General features: G+C 45.8%; 2 protein-coding genes and 1 pseudogene across 3 annotated transcripts; 2 read left to right on the top strand and 1 right to left on the bottom strand.

Annotated features, from left to right (window-relative positions):
- Positions 1-1,841: 1,841 nt before the first annotated feature.
- Positions 1,842-8,422, top strand: LOC101773111. 2 transcript variants are annotated; one of them, XM_022822924.1, is made up of 7 exons: positions 1,842-2,839; positions 2,929-3,046; positions 3,131-3,196; positions 3,819-4,379; positions 4,486-6,583; positions 7,773-7,965; positions 8,062-8,422. In XM_022822924.1, the coding sequence occupies exons 1-6, from the start codon at positions 2,042-2,044 to the stop codon at positions 7,945-7,947; spliced, it is 3,816 nt and encodes a 1,271-aa protein (XP_022678659.1). In that variant the 5' UTR covers positions 1,842-2,041; the 3' UTR covers positions 7,948-7,965; positions 8,062-8,422. The 2 variants fall into 2 exon arrangements, with proteins under 2 accessions (XP_022678659.1, XP_022678658.1); XM_022822923.1 differs by having other exon boundaries at positions 7,773-8,422.
- Positions 8,423-17,201: 8,779 nt separating this feature from the next.
- LOC101772294 (heavy metal-associated isoprenylated plant protein 33-like) lies at positions 17,202-18,943 on the top strand. The gene is made up of 3 exons (XM_022823425.1): positions 17,202-17,231; positions 17,394-17,469; positions 17,610-18,943. The coding sequence occupies exons 1-3, from the start codon at positions 17,202-17,204 to the stop codon at positions 18,941-18,943; spliced, it is 1,440 nt and encodes a 479-aa protein (XP_022679160.1).
- A 2,498-nt stretch (positions 18,944-21,441) lies between these two features.
- The window catches only part of LOC101771884, a 1,156-nt pseudogene continuing 251 nt past the window's right edge, over positions 21,442-22,346 (bottom strand).

The following is a 22,346-nucleotide window of genomic DNA, read 5'->3' as shown; positions in this document are numbered from 1 at the left end:
GCCTCCCCTCCCGAAAACCCCATTTCCTCCTCCGCCGCTAGGGCTTTCGCCGCCACCGCCGCATCCATGGCCGACGACGGCGACCGCGAGAATGCGGACCCCAACCGCTGCTCCACCCCCGACGCGCCTCCACCTCCCGAGAACACCCAAGGTGATTAACTGATCCCCCCCCTCCCCACCCCCACACTCCCCCAACTCGCCGCGTCCTTTCGATCGGGCGCTTGAACCGGAGCGCTGGGCCGCTGACGCGAGCCCTACCTTGGTGGGTTGGCTTAATTTACCGCTGGGTGGCGTGGTTGATCGATCCCTCGGTGCGTGCGTGCGTGCGAGGCGGCGCGCGGCTCCGTGCGCGCTGTGCACGGGTTCGCGCGCCGTTTCTGGGGCCTTTTGGTTTTTGCGGGGTTTGGGTGGCGTAGGCGTCAACCAAATTGGCGAACTTGCGACTCCCGTTGGGGTTTTCTTCGGTGGTTTGGTGGATGATCGACCTTACGGTTTCTGTCAGAGTGAAAATGTTTCTTCATTAGAGTTAATTTGTATGGGGGCATGGGTGTTGTGTTTTAGTATGTCGAGCATGTAGGACTACAGTTCGGACTTTGGATTGGTTAGATTTGATTGCAGCACTGCTTGTTGTGTGCTGATTTTCTCACTTTTTTTATACATTTTTTTGTCAGAAAAATTTGATCGCTGACGTGCTGGTTATGGTTATGTACCGTATGCATTGGCGTTTAGTGGCACTACGATATACCCTATATTGCTTGGTCTTCTCGAGCTGTGTCATGTAGATGTTAGATTTTGTTGGTGATCGCTAATTCGCTATCAGGTCCTCTTTTGGTCAGTCCTTTACCGTTACAAATCCTTCAGTGATACTGGTTGCAGTGGTCCTTCAAAAGTACCATTTTCCGTAGATCCGCTTTAATGAAACACTACTAATCATGATATCTTATGTTGAAGTTACTGGTTTTAAGTGCAAGCTCTTACAATGAACTGCTGTAACAACTAAGAACTTGACTTGTTTCTTTTTTTTGAAACGACAAAATTGGTAAATGCTTGTTTTACTTCATAGCTTTGAGCTTTATTTTTTCTGTGCAAGCAAATTCACACTATTGCATTAAACGTAGCATAACCAATATCCTCTGTTACAGTTGTACAGATGCTTGAATTCTGTGGTTTATTTTTGTTTCTTTGCCTTTTATATTTATGTTTCACTATGGACTGTCCATGTCTTGTCCATAAGGAAATTATTTGCTGGTTAAATATGGAGACCTGGTCTCTGTTGTTTCTGAACACAATGATTTTGCGCTTACTTATGGTACTATTTTGTTTCTGCAGACAAACCAGAACTGGATATCAATAGCACACCCTCTACTCGTTTGCTTGAGCCACAACTGGGGGAAAACAAGGTAATGACAGAACTGGACAAGTATCTACGGGTGTTTGGACACCATATATTCTTTGAATCTGTATAATCTTGGTATCCAACTGTCGTAAGAAGTAAAGGATAGCTAGAGTAGACATATCATGGCCCCTTGGACTCATATCTTCTTGGGTAGAAGATATGTATACAACACATTTTCTTTTACCAATAATTCAAATCAGTTTTTCTAGTAGCACTTTCTCTTCCCTTCTCAGCAAGATCTTATGGACTAAAGCCTGGTAACTTCTATAGGGCCAGAAAACTGTTCTTTTTTGCTATTCTGGCTAATTATGTGTAACAATACCAAAGTGGACTGCTGAGTAATAGAATTTCTTTTGGATAGCTATTACCCTCAGATTGCCGTTTCTGTTTTAGTGATGTCTTATGTATTTGATGTTCATTTGTTTGCTGCAGGAGACTGATTCACCTGGTATCCTCTCTAATTCTGCAAACACATCAGGAAACAGTGAAGAAAGGAACAATACTGCAAAGAAAAGAGATGTTTTCAGGCCTTCTGTGTTTGATAGAATAGCAGGCCACCGTGACCAATGTTGTGATGATGACACCAAACCGAATTCAGATTCCCATCGAATTCGGTGGAGGGAAACGGAAAAGGAACATAGTGATATGAACAAGATGGGACGGCCCTATGATGACTCCAAGCAGTATCTTGATAGCCACCCGAGTCCACAAGAGCGCTGGGGAAGCGCACATAGTAAGGAGGGAAACTATGACCGATGCCGTGATAATAAGTGGAATGCTCGCAGGGGTCCCAGTAATAAAGATTCTGAAAATTGGCGTGACAGGTCATATTCAGATAGAAAAGATGACACTCCCCGTGAAAAAGTTTTCTCTCACGATACAGGTCATGGGAAAGATGTTTGTGATCCTGAGCAGGGGAATGAAAGGGACAGTAATATTTCTCGATCATGGAACTCCAGCAATTTTGTGAGCCGTGGCACGGGTGGTACATCTGATCATCTTTCCCTGGCTCCACAGAAGCCATACAGTAGTAATATTTCTCGGTCATGGAACTCCAGCAATTTTGTGAGCCGTGGCACGGGTGGTACATCTGATCATCTTTCCCTGGCTCCGCAGAAGCCATCTGCTTCATTTGGATACAGTAGGGAGAGGCAGGAAAGTGATAGCCCAAACTCTACAAGTTTTCACAGAAGGTTTACATCTGTTACGAGCAGAGTCAATAGTCAATCTTCACGCCCATTCCACCTTGGCGTACTTTCTGCCAGGCCTGGTGGTGCATCTAGAGACTCTCTGCGATATAGCAGGATGAAATTGCTTGAAATTTACAGAACAACTGATGTTAGAAACTTTGTAATGCCATTAGATGATACTGAGGATATCTCACTGTGGCAAGAAGATCCTATGGAGCCTTTAGCCCTCATCGCACCTAATGCTGAAGAAGCGGTAATTTTTACTATTATTTTGTCTTTACTGGCACAGGGAGGTCTTGTGATCATAAGATTCTTATCTTTTAATTTTCCTTGTGTTAATAGGTGATTTTGAAAGGAATTGAAAGAGGAGATGTCACAAACAGTTGTGCACAAGCTTGCAAAGATGGTTCTGTTGGAAAAAGTAATCCAGATGTGGTGCCATTAGAACAATCAAACCTAAGTGAGAAGCAGCTTCTGACTTTTGTTATCAATGTGCAGAAGCTTTTGAATCATGTGCTGATTGTTTTTTACTCCCTTTATGCAGCTGGAAAAGAAGATCAATCAGGAAGCAGTGAAGATTTCAAGGGCAAAATAACCAGAAGTATCAGAGGTATGTGGTAGAGCTCATGCATATATTGTGAATTCAATGTATTTGGTTAGTACCAGCTTCCCGTGTGGTGTTCTCCCCAGGATTGTGTAATGGTGTTACTTAATATGCTCTAAATACAGCCATTTCATGGAACTTTGATGGATTCATATCAGCAGACTTGTTCATGCTTGAGAGTGACAAATTTACTAAAAAAAATATATTTCTGAATGTATTCATCAGAATATTTTATGGTGTTCCTTTTCTGTTGCTACCGTTTAAACCAGATAACCTACAACCACATCCACATGTTTCCTTATAGAAATAAATAAAAGGATAATATGTTTGCAGGATTGATATACTTATGATTTTTGCACCTAGGAAATGTTCTGTGGATAGTACCCAAATCTGGTGAATGTATTCAATCTATTTCCTTCAATTTATTTCATCTGAAATTACAGCTACCCAAGAAAAAAACCGGTGTATACCAATATTATAGATATCCATTTTGTTGCATTTTGCCTGCATCTTGGATCCTTAGCCCTTTAAAATTGTAATCATGATAGTATGCATTACTGCTTTATCTTCTCACATAAATTTTTATAGCTTATTCACTAAATTGTATTATCTGTGTTGTCTTTGCTAGGAATTCCTGGGGGTGCTGATTTAAGCGAGCGCTTAAAGTCTGATAAATCTCCTTATACTGCTCCACAAGAATCTGAGTCTATTGGTGGTCATATCCATGGGCCATCTATTGAATTTGGACAGCAATACAATGACTTGGACCCAGGAACTAAAGTTGGTGTAGATGACATTGTCAGTCCAGAAAACCTTTCTTTATACTACAAAGATCCAAAGGGGCGAACCCAGGGCCCTTTTTCTGGATCTGACATCATTGGTTGGTTCGAGGCTGGTTTTTATGGTATTGATTTGCTGGTCCGTGTTGCAAGTGCTCCTTGTGATTCTCCTTTCTTATTACTTGGGGATGTCATGCCACACTTACGAGCAAAGGTAAGGGTGCCTCCAGGCTTCAGCAATGCCAAACCAAGAAGTATGCCACATCTAGGATCAGCTTATCTTGAGATATCTGATTACGGGTCCATAAACAAGAATGGTAGTGTAACTGAAGCTGAAAATCACTTTCTGGAGTCTCCAATGTCTAGTAACACCCAGAATCCCAGAGCAGAAACTAGCCCTGTCACTAGAGGTTGGTTTCTCATCAATGTCATTCTTTATGCCCATCTCATGACATTATTTTATCTCTGCCTGTATATTTTGTTCCAAGATGTGATGCCGTTTTCTTTTGATTTCAGGCATGAATGAACGGAGCAGTATATTTGGCAACCTTTTTGTTTCTGGCAGTGATGGTGTGAATAGCGTAAACTATCTTGCAGAACAGAAGAGGCTGTTAGAGAGGGAGAATTCCTTTCAAATAGAAGGTGATATCATATCAGTTGCACAGAAACAAAAGAAAGATTCAACTCAGTCAACTACGCACTCAATATTGTTCCATCAAATGATTGACCCATCAAGTGAAGCTCTCCAACCTCAGAATGTTAACCTGCTCTCGGTGCTGCTTCCTGCAGGAAAACATCAAGCACCTGCTACTAATTCTGGATTGCCACTTTGGTCAGATACTCCTGAGTCTGGGAATCTGCATCCTGGTGTGTGCGGTATAGATCCTGTTCAAGAGGTACATATGCACCAAAATCTGCACAATTCTCAGCAAATAGGTATTGATCCTCAACAGCATTACTCTGCATCCCAGAATCAACCAACTTTGGCTTGTTTGAACTCACAAATCATGCAGCCAGAAAATTTTCTCAGTGAAATATCTCAGTATCCTCAGTTAAACATATCGCAACAACAGTATCTGCCATCAGAACTACAGTTGCAGCCACTGATGCCTGGAATCCCTCAACCTCAATCCTCTCTACTGAACAACATCCTACAACTCAGGCAGCAGGAGCATCAACAACAGCAACAACACATTTCTCAGGTCCCACCTCATGATTGTTCCTCGCAGCAGCTTTATGATCCTTATGGGACAAATCATATTTCATTGTCATCTGGTGATTGTTTGAAGCTTTGTCTTCAAAGAACACAAGAGATACTTGAACTTGCTCAGAAGTTACCTTGTCATGGTATGCATGAGATACAACTGCCTGGTCAGGTTATTGGTTTCTCGGAAAGTTGGGCTCCTGCTTTATGGTTGCCCCATGAGATGATGGGCCATGCACCTCGGAAAGAATGTTCTGCTAGTTTCACGCGGTACTTTGCAGTTATTGATGCTCCTTCAGGAAAAGAGAGTACTGTAGACTCACTATCTAAGAAAACTCTGAACTCTGGATCTATTGAGGGCAGCAAGGTGACTGTTTATGAAGAGAAAGGTTTTCCTCGATCGTATCAAGATCTTGCAAAATCGGAAAATGTATCATCTCATATCTCCAATCAAGTTCATGATGTGGAAATTTCCTCTACCCATCCTCAGTCATGGAAACCTCCTCCAGGTGTTAGAACCAAATCACTGTTGGAAATTCAAGCAGAGGAACAATTGAAAGCACAGAGGGAAATGGCCAAGGAAAATGCTAAAGTAACTACAACAGCGCCTTCGGTGTTATCTATTCCTTGGGCTAGCTTGGCTGAAACTTCTGAGCAACAGTTTGGAGATGAGACTAAATCTATGGGTCATCGAGAAAATGTCAATATATCACGGACTAAGAGAAGTCAGTTGCATGATTTATTGGCGGAAGAGGTACTGGTAAAGTCGAATGATAAAGATGCTGTCATCATAGACAGTGCTGATGATACATCTTTTCCTCCTTTGGCACCTTATGTTACTCAGTGTGATGCTCATTATCTTGATGATGGTGATTTCATTGAGGTCAAGGACACAAGAAAGAACAGGAACAAGGCAGAGAAATCCAAAGGTTCTGCAGTTAAAGCCCCAGCACCACTTGGTTCGTTTAATCCATCTGTGGTATCTGTGCCTATTGAAAAGGGAAAGTCTGTCAAGCAGGCCCAGCAAGAAAAGGACGAACTTCCTCCTCAGCCAAGTGCTCCATCTCTGGGAGATTTTGTTCCTTGGAAGAACGATGAAGCAAATGCTGCACCTGGCCCAGCATGGTTTACTGACACTCTACAGGTGTGCGAACCATTGTCTCTGAGAGATATTCAGATGGAAGAACGGGAATCAGGTAGTCTGCAACAAGTAGTACCAGCATCATCCCATGCAAAAGAGCCTATGAACCAGCAAAGTCATGGGAATGATTCATCCTTGCAAGGTTCTGGATCACCTCCATTGGGGGTTACCAAAACCCTCCAAATGACTTCCCATGTTTCCAGTCACTCCTATACTAATTCTGATGAGGATCTATTTTGGGGGTCTCGTGAGCATGCAAAGCAAGATAAGTATGTTTTTAGCTATGGGATAACTTTTTCAGCTTTTCTTCATTCTTATCAATGAAAATTTGGACCTTGACCTTTCCGAACTTATACCCTCTGCTAGCAAACTTACAACTAATATACATTAAATAGCACTTAAGGATTTTCTGTTAAAGTTGATCTGCAACTAAACCGTGAGAGTTTTCTGGTTATTTTTTTGCGTCATGTGACAAGTGTTTGTTTAATGGACAATTGGACAATTGGACATGTCAGTAGTGCAACTTATTATTCACATCCATCGCATATACTCTCTGGTTTTGAGTCTGTTTAATCTGTTAAACTTGTTTTAATGTACGTAGTAGTAAGATTCATGATGTGTGTCCTTGAACCTGCATTTTGACTTGAAAAAATACTAGATTTCAAGATTGAGGTGTCTGCAATATGATTTTGGTCTTTGATCTTTCAACTTCAACAACACAACTTTCTTTGGCCTTGTGCATATGTTGGTTATTCTGCGGTCACGAATAAAATGTCATTCAGATGTCCGATGGTATAGCAACTTTTCTTGCACAACACTGTATTTTGTATCTTTTCCCAAATATATGGTAATAAAATATATAGGGGTTATAAGGTAAATTGCAATCTTTGTGCACTGAATAAAAGGTAAAAATGGGTAGCTTCAATTGTTTCTAGCAGGATAAACAAAATATGGGCACTTTGATGTAACATATTTTGACTTTAAAATATCAAACTGCTCAGGTCCATGTTACGCATAGATCGAGCGGTGCTTAGACTGATTAGCTTCTTCGGTTCGATATACACAACTTTAGCTGCCATGCGCCATTGGTCCATTAGTATTTCTGAAGTCGTTCATGTGTGTTTTGATACTCCTATGCTACCTTTTTTACCCACAAGTAGAAACACGTTAGTTTGGTTTCCAGCACTTCACTAGATGAGCTTATAATATTCAGTCATCGTGCTCCCTCCAATGCCTTCACAGAGGATCTGAATCCTGGGATTATCTTGCTGCATATTATTTTGTATTCTTAATCTCGTACATGGTTTTTATTCATAAGAACAAGTCGGGGTTACAGTCTTACCAGTGCTTATAATCAAATAGCATAAAGGCATCTACAATTTATTCCTTTGAGCCCTGTTTCATACACTTCTCATGCATTCTTTATGCGCTGAAAACTTATGTTCTCTACATAACCAGGTCGGAATTCCAATCTACAAGTGAGAGTGGAGGTTCCGTGTTCAATATGGCATCTGCTGCATTGGACATTCAGAAGAAAGGGAAGAAAGGTACAAGGCTGAGCTCGTCTCTTTTGGGGTTCAAGGTTCACAGCAATCGGATCATGATGGGCGAGATCATGCATGCGGAAGATTAGACGGCGCCGAGCAGACTGGTATATAGTTGGCATGTCGAGCCACGACGGCCACCAATTCGTTTACTGATGCACATACACTTCACGTCACCTTTTTAGAACGATCTTTTTTCATAGGAGTGGAGCTTTCTACAGATGGTTATTAGTAGAGTGGATCGTTCACTGTCACGGTTTCACGGCTGAAGCGATGAGATTTGGAATTGAGGGACCGACAACAGATTTGGTCTTCAATGGCTGTAACTTAAAATTCGTGTAATATCTTTGTTGCTGGGCGGATTTTGTGAGACAGGCACTGCAAAACTAGAGCCTGGAGCTTCCAGAGTCACAGGTTTCACTTGCAGCATGGAATACTGCAATGCCGAGTTTGATCATTCTGGAAACAGTTTTTTTTTTGTTAACTATTCCTGAAATTTGAAGTTCCTGGTGGGACTGTATTTTTTGAAACATAAAAGGGCAGAGCACTGCCCTATCATATAAGGAGGAGAGAAATTGTTTGTCTTACATAGTTGAGATTACAAGATAACAATTAAAACGCTCAGCTTATGACACATGGTTACACTAGAGAAACGCTATTCTATCGCTGGTGCACCACAGGCGCTTCGGCGCAAACTAACCTCTTCCCTAATCATGTTGAATACTTCTGGCGGTGAATGCCGGACTCCTTCAAAGATTCGTCGATTTCGTTCCTTCTAGAGATTCCAAGTTGTGTAAATTATTATTGTTGTCGTTGCCCTCCTCTTTTCTTTTCTGGCGGCGTTGATTGAGGATGACCACCAATCATGAAGGTTCATGTTCGCCATTGGCACAGAGATCAGTCCAACAGTCCAGCTAGCGACCTTGCTCCAGACCAGTAGTGCGAAAGGGTAAAGAACACAGGTGGGTAGCAGTTTCAGGTTCATCGTTACATAATGGGCAAATCGGACTGCAAGGCCAATTTCTTGCCATTAGTTTATCAGCAGTCAGAATTTTCCTTTGAAGCAACAACCATGCAAAGCACCTATGTTTGCCTTCCACTTGTGCCCTCCATAGATGTTGTGCTTGAAAAGAGCAATATGAACCTTTGAATTGGGCCAGGTAAGCAGTTTTGGCAGTGTAGTTCCCATCTGCTGTCCATTTCCATGCAATGTCATCTGGCAAATCAGTAAGCGTTATGTGCTGCAACAAGTCCCATAGTTGTACAAATTCAGCCATTTCAGCTGCAGTGCTCATTCTCCAGAGTCCCCTCGTCCATCTATGGTCTTGTACCTCTTGGTAAACCAATCTGTGCTTTCTCGAGACGAGCTTATAGAGGTTGGGGGTAATATCTCTAGGTGCCTGTTCATCTAACCATGTGGAGTTCCAAAATTCAGCTGTTTGGCCATTTCCAACGTTTACTGTTTTTCACCAGTCAATTGCACAACAACAAGATAACACTTTTGTCCTAATATTTGCGGTCGGGCTCTGTGTTTTTCTATGTTCCAGGAATAACAGCACCGGTCAATGCTTCCGGGCGACGGCCCGGCTACGCCTGACGATGGAGAATCCAGTATATGTGGGCGCAACTGCACGTTATGCATTTCGTTCAGTCATATGTTAACATTCTGTTTCGCGGCTGGCATTTTAGCTCCCAAGAGCATGTTGTTGATTGTTCGTTGTTTTATATCAAGTGTATATTTGACTTTGAAAGTTTGAATATAGGATAGTGATGAATCAGAAATATGAGTAGATCACTTACAATTACATATCCCAGAATTGAATCAACAGCTAATCCGGCTGACGAACATTAGTTATTTGGACACTGACGATTACTGAATCCTACCTAAGACTACTGAAACAGACGATCGCAATATAGGCGGCCACATAAACCATGACACAGAAGGTGAGGTCGGCCGTCGGCGAGCCCGCGCCGCGTTGGCCGGCGCGCTCCTGGGCGTGCGCCGGCGGAGCAAGTCGCGCCGACTCGAGGTCCTCTAGCAGTTCCAGCAGCAAGTCTTCCACTTCCAGCGTGTCCTCCGCCACCGCCCGCCGCCGCAAGTCCTCCAGAGCCACCTCCTTCCCCGCCGGACCCCTCGTCGGGTTCTTCGCGTCGCCCGTGTCGGACGCGCCGGGCGCCTCTTCTACGGCGTTGTGGCCGCCATCGTCTTCCGTGTCCGTGTCGATGTTGTCGTAGCTTCTGCGAACGGGCTCCACGTGCTCCTCTGCTCCGCCGCTGGGGCCCGTGGCTTCTGGCATGGGGTTGTCGACGCCCTGCTTGTCGTCGTCGTCGTACACGATGCATATCGCCTTGCCGTTCTTGCAGATGACCTTAGCAGGCCTGACAACCGTCTCAGGGTCAAAGCAGTCGTAGTCGCTGATACTGCCGAGCTCAACGGGGCGGTTGCTGGTTTGGACAGTGTGGCCGCACAGCCCACAAACACCAGGGACGTTGTCAATCTCTTCTTCATCGCCATTATCAATGTCGTCGCCGCTGTCTTCTTCTTCTTCAGGGCAATCAATGGCATCTTCCTCCACACAGCAGCTCTCATCTTCCGCATCACAGCCACTCTCTTCCATGTCAGAGTCACTATCAACTTCATCGTAGCTGCGACCAGCACGCCCGTAGAGCTGCGTCAAAAGAACACGCGGCATACCTTTTGGGGCCGTCTCGAACAGAAACTCCGAGAGCGGGCTTTTTCCGACCATGCTGACTCTCGGCTCAGTGTTAGGGGCATACGGCACACTGACGCTCTCTTCCACGTCAGAACCACTGTCAACGTCATCGTAGACGCGACCAACAAGCTCCGATGGCTTGCTACTCTCTCCTACGCCTGAACCTTCGTTGTCATCATCCTCATCGTAGTCGATGTCGTCGAGGTCGGAAGAACTATGGATGCCATCGTACTCGCGACGAACGGGCTCGAATGGCTCCTCTTCCATGCCACTGTCAATTTCGATGTAATCGTACATGTGAGGAAAAGATTCCAAGAGCTCCTTTATAAGTTGGACCTCGATGGCTGTGGCTTGGTCAGTATTGTGGGTGCACATCGTGGTAGAGGGTATGATGTCATCATCAGAGTCGTCGTCGTCGACGTCGTCGTAGGTGCCGCCAGGGAACGCTGGTGGCTTCCCGTTGCCGTTGGCGTCGCTTGCTGTAGGCTCAAGACCAGGGTCGGTGCTATGCCTGGTCGCCGGGATCTCGAAGCAGTCTTCGCTGGAGCTCTCGCCATCGCTGTCTTCCTCCTCCTCCCCCGAAATTTCAGTGTCCTCATCTTCCTCCTCGCCGGAGCTCTCGTCGTCGTCCTCCTCCTCCTCAGAGGTCTCCGTGTCATCCTCCTCGCAAGAGCTCTCGTCCACGTCCTCCTCACAAGAGCTCTCGTCGTAGTCGTCCTCGCCAGAGCTCTCGTAATCGTCATCATCATCCTCTTCCTCCTCAGAGGTCTCACTGTCCTCCTCCTCGCCAGAACTCTCGTCGTCATCGTCCTCGTCCTCTTCACAATCACAAGAGTTCTCCATGTTCTCCTCCTCCTTCTCGCCAGAGCCCTCATCGTAGTCGTCTTCCTCGTCCTCCTCACCAGAGTTCTCCATGTCATCCTCCTCGCCAAAGCTCTCGGCGTCTTCCTCCTCCACGACAGTGGCCATCTCCGGTAGCGTGTTGCACGGCGAGACAGTGGTCCCCAATACCGAAGACGTAGGAGGCGCTTCGACAGAGCTCCCTGTGCCGTCGAGCTCGGCAGCCTCGGATTCGCAATCCTCTTCGTGGGTCACCGTGTCCCCGCCGTCGGTCCCAGCGCCTCGGCTGCAGCCGGCGGCGCCGAAGATGGCTTCCCGGATCGTGGCCTCGTCGAGGAAGTCGGAGTGCTCGACGCCGCCGCCCGTGGAAGAAGAAGAAGAAGCCGAGAACGCCTCGCCGTAGGACACCACCTTGAAGAACCCTGGTGGCGTCGGTGATGGCACGGCCGCCATCGCCGGCGCCGCGTCGCGGACGGCGCCGCCGACTGGGGAGGCCGCGGCAGCGGCTCGGTCCTTGCGGACCCGCACGATCGCGAACCCGCTGTCGCTGCCGTCCTCGGAGGCGCTGTCGCTGCCGACCCGCACGCTGCTGCCGCCGCCATCGTCGCTGTCGCTTCCGCTCCCATCGCCGTCACGGAGAAAAACCCAATCCATGGCTGGCCTTCGTCTCAACTCGCGAAACACGAACTTGATCGACGAAGCAAATAGATGTTGTATGAATTTACGTAGAGCTTGTTTGATTCAAAGGGTGCACATCGCCGTGCTTATATTTTGGTAGCAGGCAGCATGAGTTTGACTCGGACCTGGCTAGAAGTTCCTGTCGCGGCCGGCTGAACCATCCGATCCGAGCTGCGATCGTTAAAGTAAGTTCCTGAGGAGGCCGAGCACGCGAGAGGATCAGGCTTCCTGAATTCTATTTACGTCCGGGTTTTCCAGTTCAACACGAATTATAACAGACACACAAAGGTCTTCCTTCACCACAGGGTTGCTAACGCCTCAACGACAGGTGTGCTCCTCACGGTAGCCCAGCAAGGCAGCAACGAAGGCTCCGTTGCTGCCGTCCTTGCGGACGCACGGGCTTTCGATGGCACGCTCAGGCGGTGGGGAGGGAGGAAGGTGGGGTGAATGGCGGCGCGGCTAGAGTTGCTTCCCGTGTGTCACGTGAGAGTGACATGGGAGGAGATGCATGTTTTGTCGCCCTCAACGGATTGATCACATTTGGTGATTGATAGACCTTTTTCCTACGTAAACCTTTGCATCATCATTTCAGTTGGTCTCAAAAGTTGATAGAAGCAATGCAACTTCTGTAACCGTAAATTTCTAGAGACTGGATCAAGTGGCCAACACTACTCCAAACTAGTGTCACCAGGTACTGGATCGAGGAACCGGTACACGGAACGTGGATCGACACATTTCAAGTTCATAGTACAAGGAGGTATTGGTATACCTCTTCTTAACGATAGTTCGAGAGTTTGTAATACGAATTAGGTAGAGAGAGAAATAAAAGAATAACAAAACAAATATACTATTAGGTTGTCATCCGTAGGTTCACTCAGCCTAATATGAGTATACGACTCATCGCGTGTGAGAAGAAAGCTCGAGTACCATGACTAATGGGACAAAGGGAACCACAGTTGCATACCCCTTCGTTCCCGTATGTTAGTCTGGAACGGAAATTCCTGGTATAGTGAACGATGGATTGTACCACGTCCTAGTGAATCATCATCTTTTGAAGAGAGAAAAAAAAGGTCTTCGAAATTGATCTTTACACATGCAATGCAAGCCAAGCCAGAACCTATACCACGCCACTTGGAAGATCTACATAGAGGTCAATTACTCCCAAGTCCCAATCAATCATACATATATGTATGGCAAACCAAATTATATATTACAAACTATCAGCGGATAGCAGTACATATTAATTCTATGCAGCGGGAATCTGATACAGGGCTAGGCAACTACTACATATACGTACATAACACAAGTACACGTATGTCTACCACTACCAGTACCCCTGCGTGCAGTGACTCGTCGTCGTCTTGTTGCAGCATCAAGTATATATAGACAGGGTCTCTCCATGTTTTTGGTTGCAAATGCTACCCTGCACCCAGATGGATTCTAGGGTTGGTTTTCAGAATTCAGATTAAGGCGCGTCTGGATTTGCTTCCGCTGCACCGGAGGACACAATGACATCGCTCGCTTTGAGCATGCATGTCTATCTCTAGCGGCCACAATGTACTGTAGCCACAAAATCAATGTAGTTGTTTGGTTTTTCAACTCTTAGTAGATATTCCTATATTTGCATGAGTTAAATGCCAGGCCTGCAAAAAGATATATATAAAAAAGCATTTCTTCTCCACAATTTCTTTTATTTAGCACTTGAATAGGTTTTGACATCTGCCTAGCTATAGCCGGTCCAGGCCGTGCTTTTCGATCTATCTCCAGTGGCAACAATTAATTGTCGAAGAACAAGAAAAAAGTATAGTTGTTTGTGAACCTGTTGTAGATATATGCATCCATGTTTGCATGAATTGAATGCTACGTATACTCATGGAAAAATATACGAACACTAGCACTACTACTTGTATTGTCTTTCATTTTAGCATGCATTTGACATTATTATGACAAATATAGTGTATATATAGCAGACCATTCATCTATTTCTATCTCTAGCAGTGGAAAATCGGCAATGAATTGTGTATAAAAAATGAACATAATGGTTTGGTTTGCAAACTCTTCGTAGATATACGTATCTTTATTTGAGTGAATCGAATATTAGGCTTGTAGCTATAGCAATATAGCAGACCGTGTATGTCAATGAATTGTAGGGGGAAAAAATCGAATGTGATGGTTGGCTTACAAAATCTTGCTGATATATGCATATTTATTTGCATGAACTGAATGCCGTACCTATAAAGATATACAGATAGTAGCACTACTTTATGAACCTCTCTTTCTCTAGATCATCGTTTTCCAGCACTTAATAAAATGGCATCTTTTTAGCTACAGCAGACCATACATGTCTATCTCTAGCTGTGGCATTGAATTGTACAAAAAAATTAATGTACTGGTTGTGAAAATCTCCATAGATATTTGTATTCTTGCATGAATTAAATGCCAAATCTGCAAAGATATGCTACTATTAGCACTACTATATAAACCTATGTTTTTTTAAAAAATCTGCAAAGATATGCTAATATTGGCACTACTATGTAAAATTCTGTTTTTTAAGAAATGTATTAATGCCTTCCATAGCGTATATCTTTTCTAATGTGACAAGCAACCCATAATTGCAAGATGCAGTGGTGCCAGCCTATCTGTTCTATTCGTTTGACTGAATATGCGGTGCTCCTTCTGCACGTTGTGGATGGATGGATCGATCTTTGTGTTTGCGCTCTCAGAGTCACAATGCAGCGCATAACAAACTGTGTCTGCAACAGCAGCACACAAACTGTCACCCATAGTCTACTAGAAAAAGAAAAGAAAAATCTCTTAATACCACTCGGGCTGTCGAATCGAACAAAAGTTCAGAAGAGACTTGGACGTACTTGCACGAACCTAGACAGAATGTCTGTCACTGTGAGGTGAACTTCAAAACAGAGTACGAAAAAAAGAGTTACTGCTAGCTAAAAGACACTAACAGACTAACAGAAAAAGGGAGCAGAGTTTAGGTGTTTTTGAAAAAGAGTTAATTGCTACTAATAAAATACAGTAACAAACTAGTAACTGAAGGAGGAGAGAAAAGTTTAGGTAGCAGCCTAGACTCCAAACAAGATTAAGGAGTGAGAAGTTAATGTGCCAAACTCACCAACCTCCTCTGCCTCGCTAATAGACACACCAGACCGCGGGCTGCACCGGAGATGGTGTGAGGTCTGCATGGCTGGCCTAGCTGCAGCCCACCACTCTCCACCACGTCATGTCTCTAGTGACACAAGAGGACGATAATGGTTAGGGGTGTGTTGGATTGTAGCTAATTACCAGAATATCCAGCATTGTGTATCCATTCTTCAACTTTTTGCATCCAAGCCCCTCTTTGCAAGATTATTCCTAAGCAAGTTCTTTGGTTAACCTATTCACTTAATACAGTTGGGGAACACCTTAGTTGATGGGAGAAGCATGGGTAACAACATTTAATTACATAGTACGGTAGAACTGTTCTTAGGAGCTTTGCCAAAATATTTCCATATCCTTCCACCTCTTTTTGATCCATTTTCCATTAATCTTAGTGGTTCCAAGGAAGGACGTGTTAGCAAAGATAGAAATTTAGAATATTTTATGGAACTTTTTCATATATTTTTCTAGGCAAATCCAACACCATCGACCATTTATTGTCGTGTTCTCAATGATTGAGTATAACGGCTATTGCACGTCACACCTATGCCTTTAAAACCAATGATTAGTTGTTGTCGTATGTCGCACCTATAATGGGACATGTAACGTATGCTCCGCCAAATTTGGTAACTTTGCATAACATATAGCGAGCATTTCTGACGTATTTGTATGAACGCCACGTGTTGCTTCGATATCATGCAAATCATCGTTCGAAGCATGACACAACGACAATTTGTCTCCACATTGTACGGATATCACATGCTATTATCAAATAGGATTAGTAATATAGAGAGTCGAATACTTTAATGCATCAAGCTGAGCAAACTTGTCTATTATATTAGGGATACATTGTATGTTTCCCATGGAAGTTGTAACGCCCTCCATGAAATGACACGGCAAGATCATTACATATCATGTTTTTTCCTTGCAAGGGGTAGCGTTTTTCATGAAACACGCAGTGACACGATGGAATCATCATGTCGTGTGTTTTTCCATGCAAGATGTAACATTATTCATGACACACGTAACGACATTGCATGATCCTTGCATAGATTGATATTTACTTGTGCTCACCTTGCAGAACACGTTATGCTGTTGATATTGTTTTCTTATATTTAGTTAAAAGATAAAACCCACCATGTATAGCCTAGCCTGTGTGTTAGGATTTAACAACTAGAATGCTACATTTTTCTTTCTTTCTTTTTGTGCGTGGAAATGATGTCACTGATATTTTCATTGAACCATTTGGACAAATACTGTCATATGCTTAACGAAATATCCCCTATTGAACAATTGTTTCCTGAGCCCCCCCAAAAAAATTACTAACTGGATGGAAGTCACACAGGGACTGGTTTATAAAATTAGAATTTTGGAAAGAAAACATAGGAAAACTGACAGGTGACTAAGCATATTTAAAGCCCCCTTTGGCTAGTCTTTTGCAGATCATCATTTCACAATTCGGAAGAACAAAGGTGGAGGCTTCAGCTTCCAGGGTCAAGGGCGACCTCAAGAAAAATAAGAGGTAAGCGAAATACTCCTTCATATGCTTAGCTTTGTTGGTAGATAGAAATAGGGGTTTCTTCCTCCTACCTCTCATCTTTTTCTCTGGACCACACTCCAGGCGCTTAATAGCCTCGCTCTTTTTTTTTTTGCAAACACAAACTCTAACAAGGGTTTGTTGTTTCTCTCTCTAGATTTATTTTTTGTGTGATTAAGTATGTGATGGACCGTATTTTATTGCAAGCCTAAGTTATCTCCCACTCCAGCGAGAAGACTGAAGGCACTCCTGAAATTCTTGCGAGGGTTTGTTGTTTCTCTCTCTAGATTTTTTTTGTGTGTGATGGTGTGCTCTCTCTAGCAAGGATTTTTTTTCCTCTCCTGGTTGCTGCCGTTCTTATTCTTCACTTCCTGATTGGAGTGCTCTCTTATCAGATCTGAAGCCTACCCGTGCCTTCAAGATGATCAAGGAGGACATCCTCAAGGTGCAGGTGAGTTTGTTTTTTTGCGTCTTCGCAACTCAAGAAAACAGCACACACATTCCATGTTCTTTCTGTGTTCGATACAGGCAACCTGATTTCATCTCACCGTGCATCTCTCCTGCAGCCTTCTTTCAATTTTGCTAACAATTTTTTTGTCTGTTCCGGTCCTAGACCTGCGTGCTGAAAGTGAACATGCACTGTCCTGGATGCGAGAAGCAGGTCAAGAAGATCATCCACAAGATTGACGGTAAGAAAGAAAGCTTTTCTAAAATCAGATTGCTTGATTTTCTTTGTTTATTTTTTCATCACCAGGTCTGTTCAGCCGCTCTACTTTGTTCTTCTGTCCATTTTCCCCCCCTAAGAGAAACGTGCTGGATTTATGTGCAGGTGTTTTTCAAAGCAGTGTAGACAAGGACCAGGGGAAGGTGACGGTGTCCGGTCTGATGGATCCGTACACCGTGATCAAGAAGCTGAACAAGGCCCACAAGCGCGCGCAGCTGTGGGGCCCCAATCCTGGAGTGGCAAGCGAGGTCCAAAAGCTCCAGCTTGGCAATGGCGGCAAGGGCCAGCCCAAGGGTGGAGAGGCTGCTGCAAGCGGCAGCGGCGGAGGCGGAGATGGCGCGAAAGATGAAGAGATGGTGATGCCGCCGCCGCCGCCGCCCCAGCAGCATCCTCAGCAACTGCAAACGGAGATGGAGATGAAGGGGGTGAAGCTTCCTCCTCAGCTGATGGGCATGGGCGGCAAGATGCCGATGCCGGCGGCTGCACCGCCGGCGAAGGCCAAGGACCTCAAGGCCGTCAAGTTCGACGTTCCCGAGGGCGAAGAGCCCGCGGACGACGACAGCGACTCGGATGATGAGTTCGACGACGACAACGACTTCGAGGATGACGGCCTCGACGACAAGATGATGATGATGCAGCCCATGGCCATGCCGCCAGCCGCCGGTGGGGGCGACAAGAAGGGCGGCAATGGTGGCAGGGACAACAAGATCCCGGTGCAGATCAAGGGAAACGCCAACATCGGCGACAAGATTGCAGAACTCATCCGAGCGAAGCAGAACCAGGGTGGCGCAGGCGGCAGCGGTAAGAATGGTGGCGGTGCGCAGGCGCCGCAGAACGGCAAGGGCAGCGCCCCAGGCGGCCGGAACCAGCTGCCAGTGCAGGCCAAGAAGGGCGTCGCTGCCGGTGGCCCGCCCGCCGGCGTGGTCGGCGGCCCGATGATGGGCGGCATGCCGCCGCCGCCGCCGCCTCAGCCGGGCATGATGATGAGGCCGCCTAACATGATGGGCGGCGCAGGTTTCCCCGGCATGGGCCAGACTGGCGGTAGGCCCATGGGCGGCATGCCGATGGGCCACCCCCAAAATGGTGGCGTTGGCATGCAGCCGGCGGGAGGTGGCAGTGCCACCGTGCATGGCATGACGGCCGGCGGCACGATGCCGGGGGCTGGTCTCTATCCCGGCGGTGCTGGTGTCAGCGTTGGTGGCGGCATGGCGCCTGCACCGGAGATGATGCAGGCAGCCTGGAACAACCCCGTGGCTCAGCAGCAGCCACATATGATGATGAATGGCGACGGGAACCATGTCCATGGCGGCGCCGGCTACCCGCCGATGGGGTACGGGTACGGGTACGGGTACGGCCGGCCGCCGATGTACCACCCGCCGCCGCACCCGAATGACAACATGTTCAGCGACGAGAACCCCAACAGCTGCTCGGTGATGTGAGGCGGCAAGGTCGCCGACTCGCCGCCGCCTGCCAAAGCTTTCTCCTGCGGATGATTCAGACAAAGGACACCAGACAGAAAGGAGGGAGCTCAGGAGGGAGTAGTTTTCAATTCGCTAGCTAATTGCCAGTGCCCGCTGTGTCCAAGATGTAGTAGTATTAACGGGCTTTTAAGACATCCATTCGATTTGCTTGTTTCTAAAAGATTCAGTGAGACTTTCTTTTGCTTAAAATCTCAGTACTACCAAAATATAAAGTGAATGTCTTTTTTTTTTGAGCGAAAATATAAAGTGAATGTCTTTTTCTTTGAGCGAAAATATAAAGTGAATGTCAATCAATTGAATCCCTCGTTCATATGCTGTTTGCAGATTCAGAGTCAACAGGAGATCAACATTCAACGAAAAAACAAACCGAACATGTCCTGGTTCTTGACTTTGCTATGTTTCCAAACTGCACGTCATTAGAAGATGTTCACTCGTGTCGTGCCTGGCTCAGCCAAGCCCCAGTCTATCAAGAAGTTTCCGATGCTCATGGTTACATTGTGGGGTTCACATCTCGATTCTCGATTCATAATGCCTTAAGAATGGCAGTAACCTTCCCCCGAGCGCCGCGCCTGCTCGAGAAAATGTGACTGCCTTTGATGATGGAATGAAAATCGGTTCAGGTAGGCTCGTGCCCCCCTGTTGGTTCCTCAAAAAAAAAAAAGAATGACAGTAATCTAGAGCCTGGAATATTAGAAATATGGATTGAAATAAGGACAGACAACCACAGGATTAGAGGCATATTGGTGCTCTCACTTCATATTTAAAATAAGTGGGTGTTGAAAATTCAAATGGTGAAATATTTAAAATACTAATTTTTTCAGTAGGCAGCATATAATAGAAACAAGAAATAATCAGCCAGATTCTTATACATGAATTCATGCCCATCATTGATTTAATTCTTGACAACAACACTTCAATAAATATCACGAGTTGGCAACATTCATTGACCAAGATTCAAAGAACTGAGCAGCGGAAGTATTTCAAGTAATCAGAGTGGCACAATCAAACTACGGTATAATACCAGGATATTGTGTCTTGTGGGGCTTAGCTAAATAAGCAACTAACTAACTGGAATTATTTATACGAGAACAATATTGTAAGATCTGAAGGGCAAAGTGTCAAATATATTAGGGTGTCAATGGCAACCTTGAGTAGCTCATATATGTAGTTCGGACGAAAATTTGAAGTATGTGTTGTTGACATATTCAGAGTCCAAATTACTACATATCTGCATTGCTTCGATCATGCAAAATCATTGTCCGAAGCATGACATAACGAACTTCCCTCCAAATTATGCAGATATCACGTGCTCTTATCAAATAGGATTAGTGATGTAGAAAATCGAATGAGTTAACACATTGAGCTAAGCAGACTTGTCTATTATATTAGGTGTCCATTATGTTTTTCCCATGCAATGTGTAACGCCCTCCATGAAATGACATAGCAAAATCCTTAGGTAGCATGTTTTTTCCTTGCCTGCCTCCATGTTAAAACGACATAGCGAACGAGCTTGTAGCCTAGTGGTGGCAATGCTTTAGTAGCACCCTAGGTCCTAGTTCGATTTTTGGTGAGAGCGAATTTCGGGTTAGGTTAAAAAAAACCTCGTCAGCAAAGTCGGGGTTCGGTGGATTTTCTGGACTAGGAGGAAGGTTCAGCTTTCTTCTTAAAACAAAACCGTGGGGCAGTCTTACCCCACCGGTCTAGTTTTTTTTTAAGATGTAACATTTTTCATTAAACACGTAACACAACTACATGATCCTTGCATAGATAAATATTTATAGCTTGTACTCACCTTGCGGAACACGTAATGATGTTGATATAGTTACAACTAGCGGAAGGTGGCCCATTGCAAACGACAGCTTGCGTAGGAGTAATCGGTAGCAATGAATAGAAGCTCCAATGGTTGTGTGCAGTGGCAATGGCGTTGTCCCTTGGCCTTATGCAGCAACAAGGTATGGCGTGGCTAGAGTGGATGGTGGCGGCTCTATACCGCCACAGTATTGTAAGATGCGAAGAGCAATTATGTCTTTCTTGACATAGCTGGATATAAAATTTTGAAGTTGTGTTGTTGACAAAATTTTGAGGGGTAAACTGAACCAATTGACAGTTGTAGGAGTAAATTGAACCAAGAAAGATATGCCTAAAGAATTTGTTTCATTAAATAATCCGATAAAGTAGTTAACACTAATCCGAATGCTGCCAATTACTGGTTGTTTCGTGTTAGCAACAACCTTTAGCAGTTCGCTTTATTCCCATTCCCCCACTTTCTTTTCGCAAAGTGTGTTGCAAGATCGGTGCAAGTACACGGCGGCATGACTCGGAGATAGGAATCGTCTTTCACGGCACAAATGGACCTCTTGTTAACTCTCGTCAATCATATCGATGTTAGAACAAATACAGTCACATCAATCTTGTCTCTTTGAACATGGGAAACGACGAACTAAAGAGACAATGAATTGTTACCATCAAACTAGAGTAATCACAAAACCAACTATATAATTCAACTTCCGTGTGAATAATTTGGCCAAAAATGTCCTACACGTATAGTAGAACAAGCATGTTCGGATTGATTATGTACAACTAGCAGCTCAGACAGCTGATTTCTCCAACGAAATCATGCACAAGCACAAGCTTGATTATTCCCTAAGATCTTCGCACCAGTTAAGCGAGCGCACGGTGAGCCGCTGGAAATTCACTCAAGAAGTTACGACGCGACGTCCTCCTGATCGTCCGGCGGCTCCATGAGCACCACGGGCGCGACGGGCGCGAGCGTGTTGGTGTGCGCGGCGAACGCCGCGGCGCACCAGTCCGTGCCGGCCGGCTGATCCGGCAGGACGGCCTCGCGCCGCCGCCCCGTCGCCGCTTCGAACGCCACCACGCGCCTGCCGGACAGCAGCACCACCTCCACCTCCGCGCCCTGGAACGGCAGCAGCCGCACGTCGTCGCGCGGCATCCAAATGCTCCTGTTGGACGCGGCAGTAATGGCGCCCGTGCGCTCCTGCTCTGCCCGATTCCGAGGTCGCTGCAGTATCTCCGCGACAGAGACCGTCGCGGCCGCCTCCCAGCGACCGTGCCCGTCGAGGCGGAACACGACGACGTCGCCGTCGGCGCGCACGGCGCAGTGGAGCGTGCCCGCGGCGGAGCCGATCTCCCACCGGGCGCTGTCGCCGGGGCACAGCGCGAGCTCGACGCGGCCGGTGCCGGGGTTGTACCCGACCGCGGTGCCGATGCTCGTCCGCCACCACGCCGTCCCGCCGGCGGCCACCCCCGACGCGGGGATGAGCCCCTCGGCGGGCGTGACCGCGTCGGCGACCCACCACGCGCCGGCCACGGACGTGAAGACCCGCGAAGCAGTAGATGC

Source organism: Setaria italica, chromosome IX (assembly GCF_000263155.2).
Source record: "Setaria italica strain Yugu1 chromosome IX, Setaria_italica_v2.0, whole genome shotgun sequence".
Taxonomy (NCBI): Eukaryota; Viridiplantae; Streptophyta; class Magnoliopsida; order Poales; family Poaceae; genus Setaria; species Setaria italica.
Note: the sequence above shows the minus strand (reverse complement) of the source record. Positions and strands in the feature narration are given on the sequence as shown.

Excerpts from the sequence above, each read along its gene's own strand:
- LOC101773111 (XM_022822924.1), top strand. The coding sequence starts at position 2,042 with ATGAACAAGATGGGACGGCCCTATGATGACTCCAAGCAGTATCTTGAT. Across the intron at positions 3,047-3,130 it reads ATTAGAACAATCAAACCTAA|CTGGAAAAGAAGATCAATCA; the intron begins GTGAGAAGCAGC and ends CCCTTTATGCAG. Across the intron at positions 3,197-3,818 it reads AATAACCAGAAGTATCAGAG|GAATTCCTGGGGGTGCTGAT; the intron begins GTATGTGGTAGA and ends TGTCTTTGCTAG.
- LOC101772294 (XM_022823425.1), top strand. The coding sequence starts at position 17,202 with ATGATCAAGGAGGACATCCTCAAGGTGCAG. Across the intron at positions 17,232-17,393 it reads AGGACATCCTCAAGGTGCAG|ACCTGCGTGCTGAAAGTGAA; the intron begins GTGAGTTTGTTT and ends TTCCGGTCCTAG. Across the intron at positions 17,470-17,609 it reads GATCATCCACAAGATTGACG|GTGTTTTTCAAAGCAGTGTA; the intron begins GTAAGAAAGAAA and ends ATTTATGTGCAG.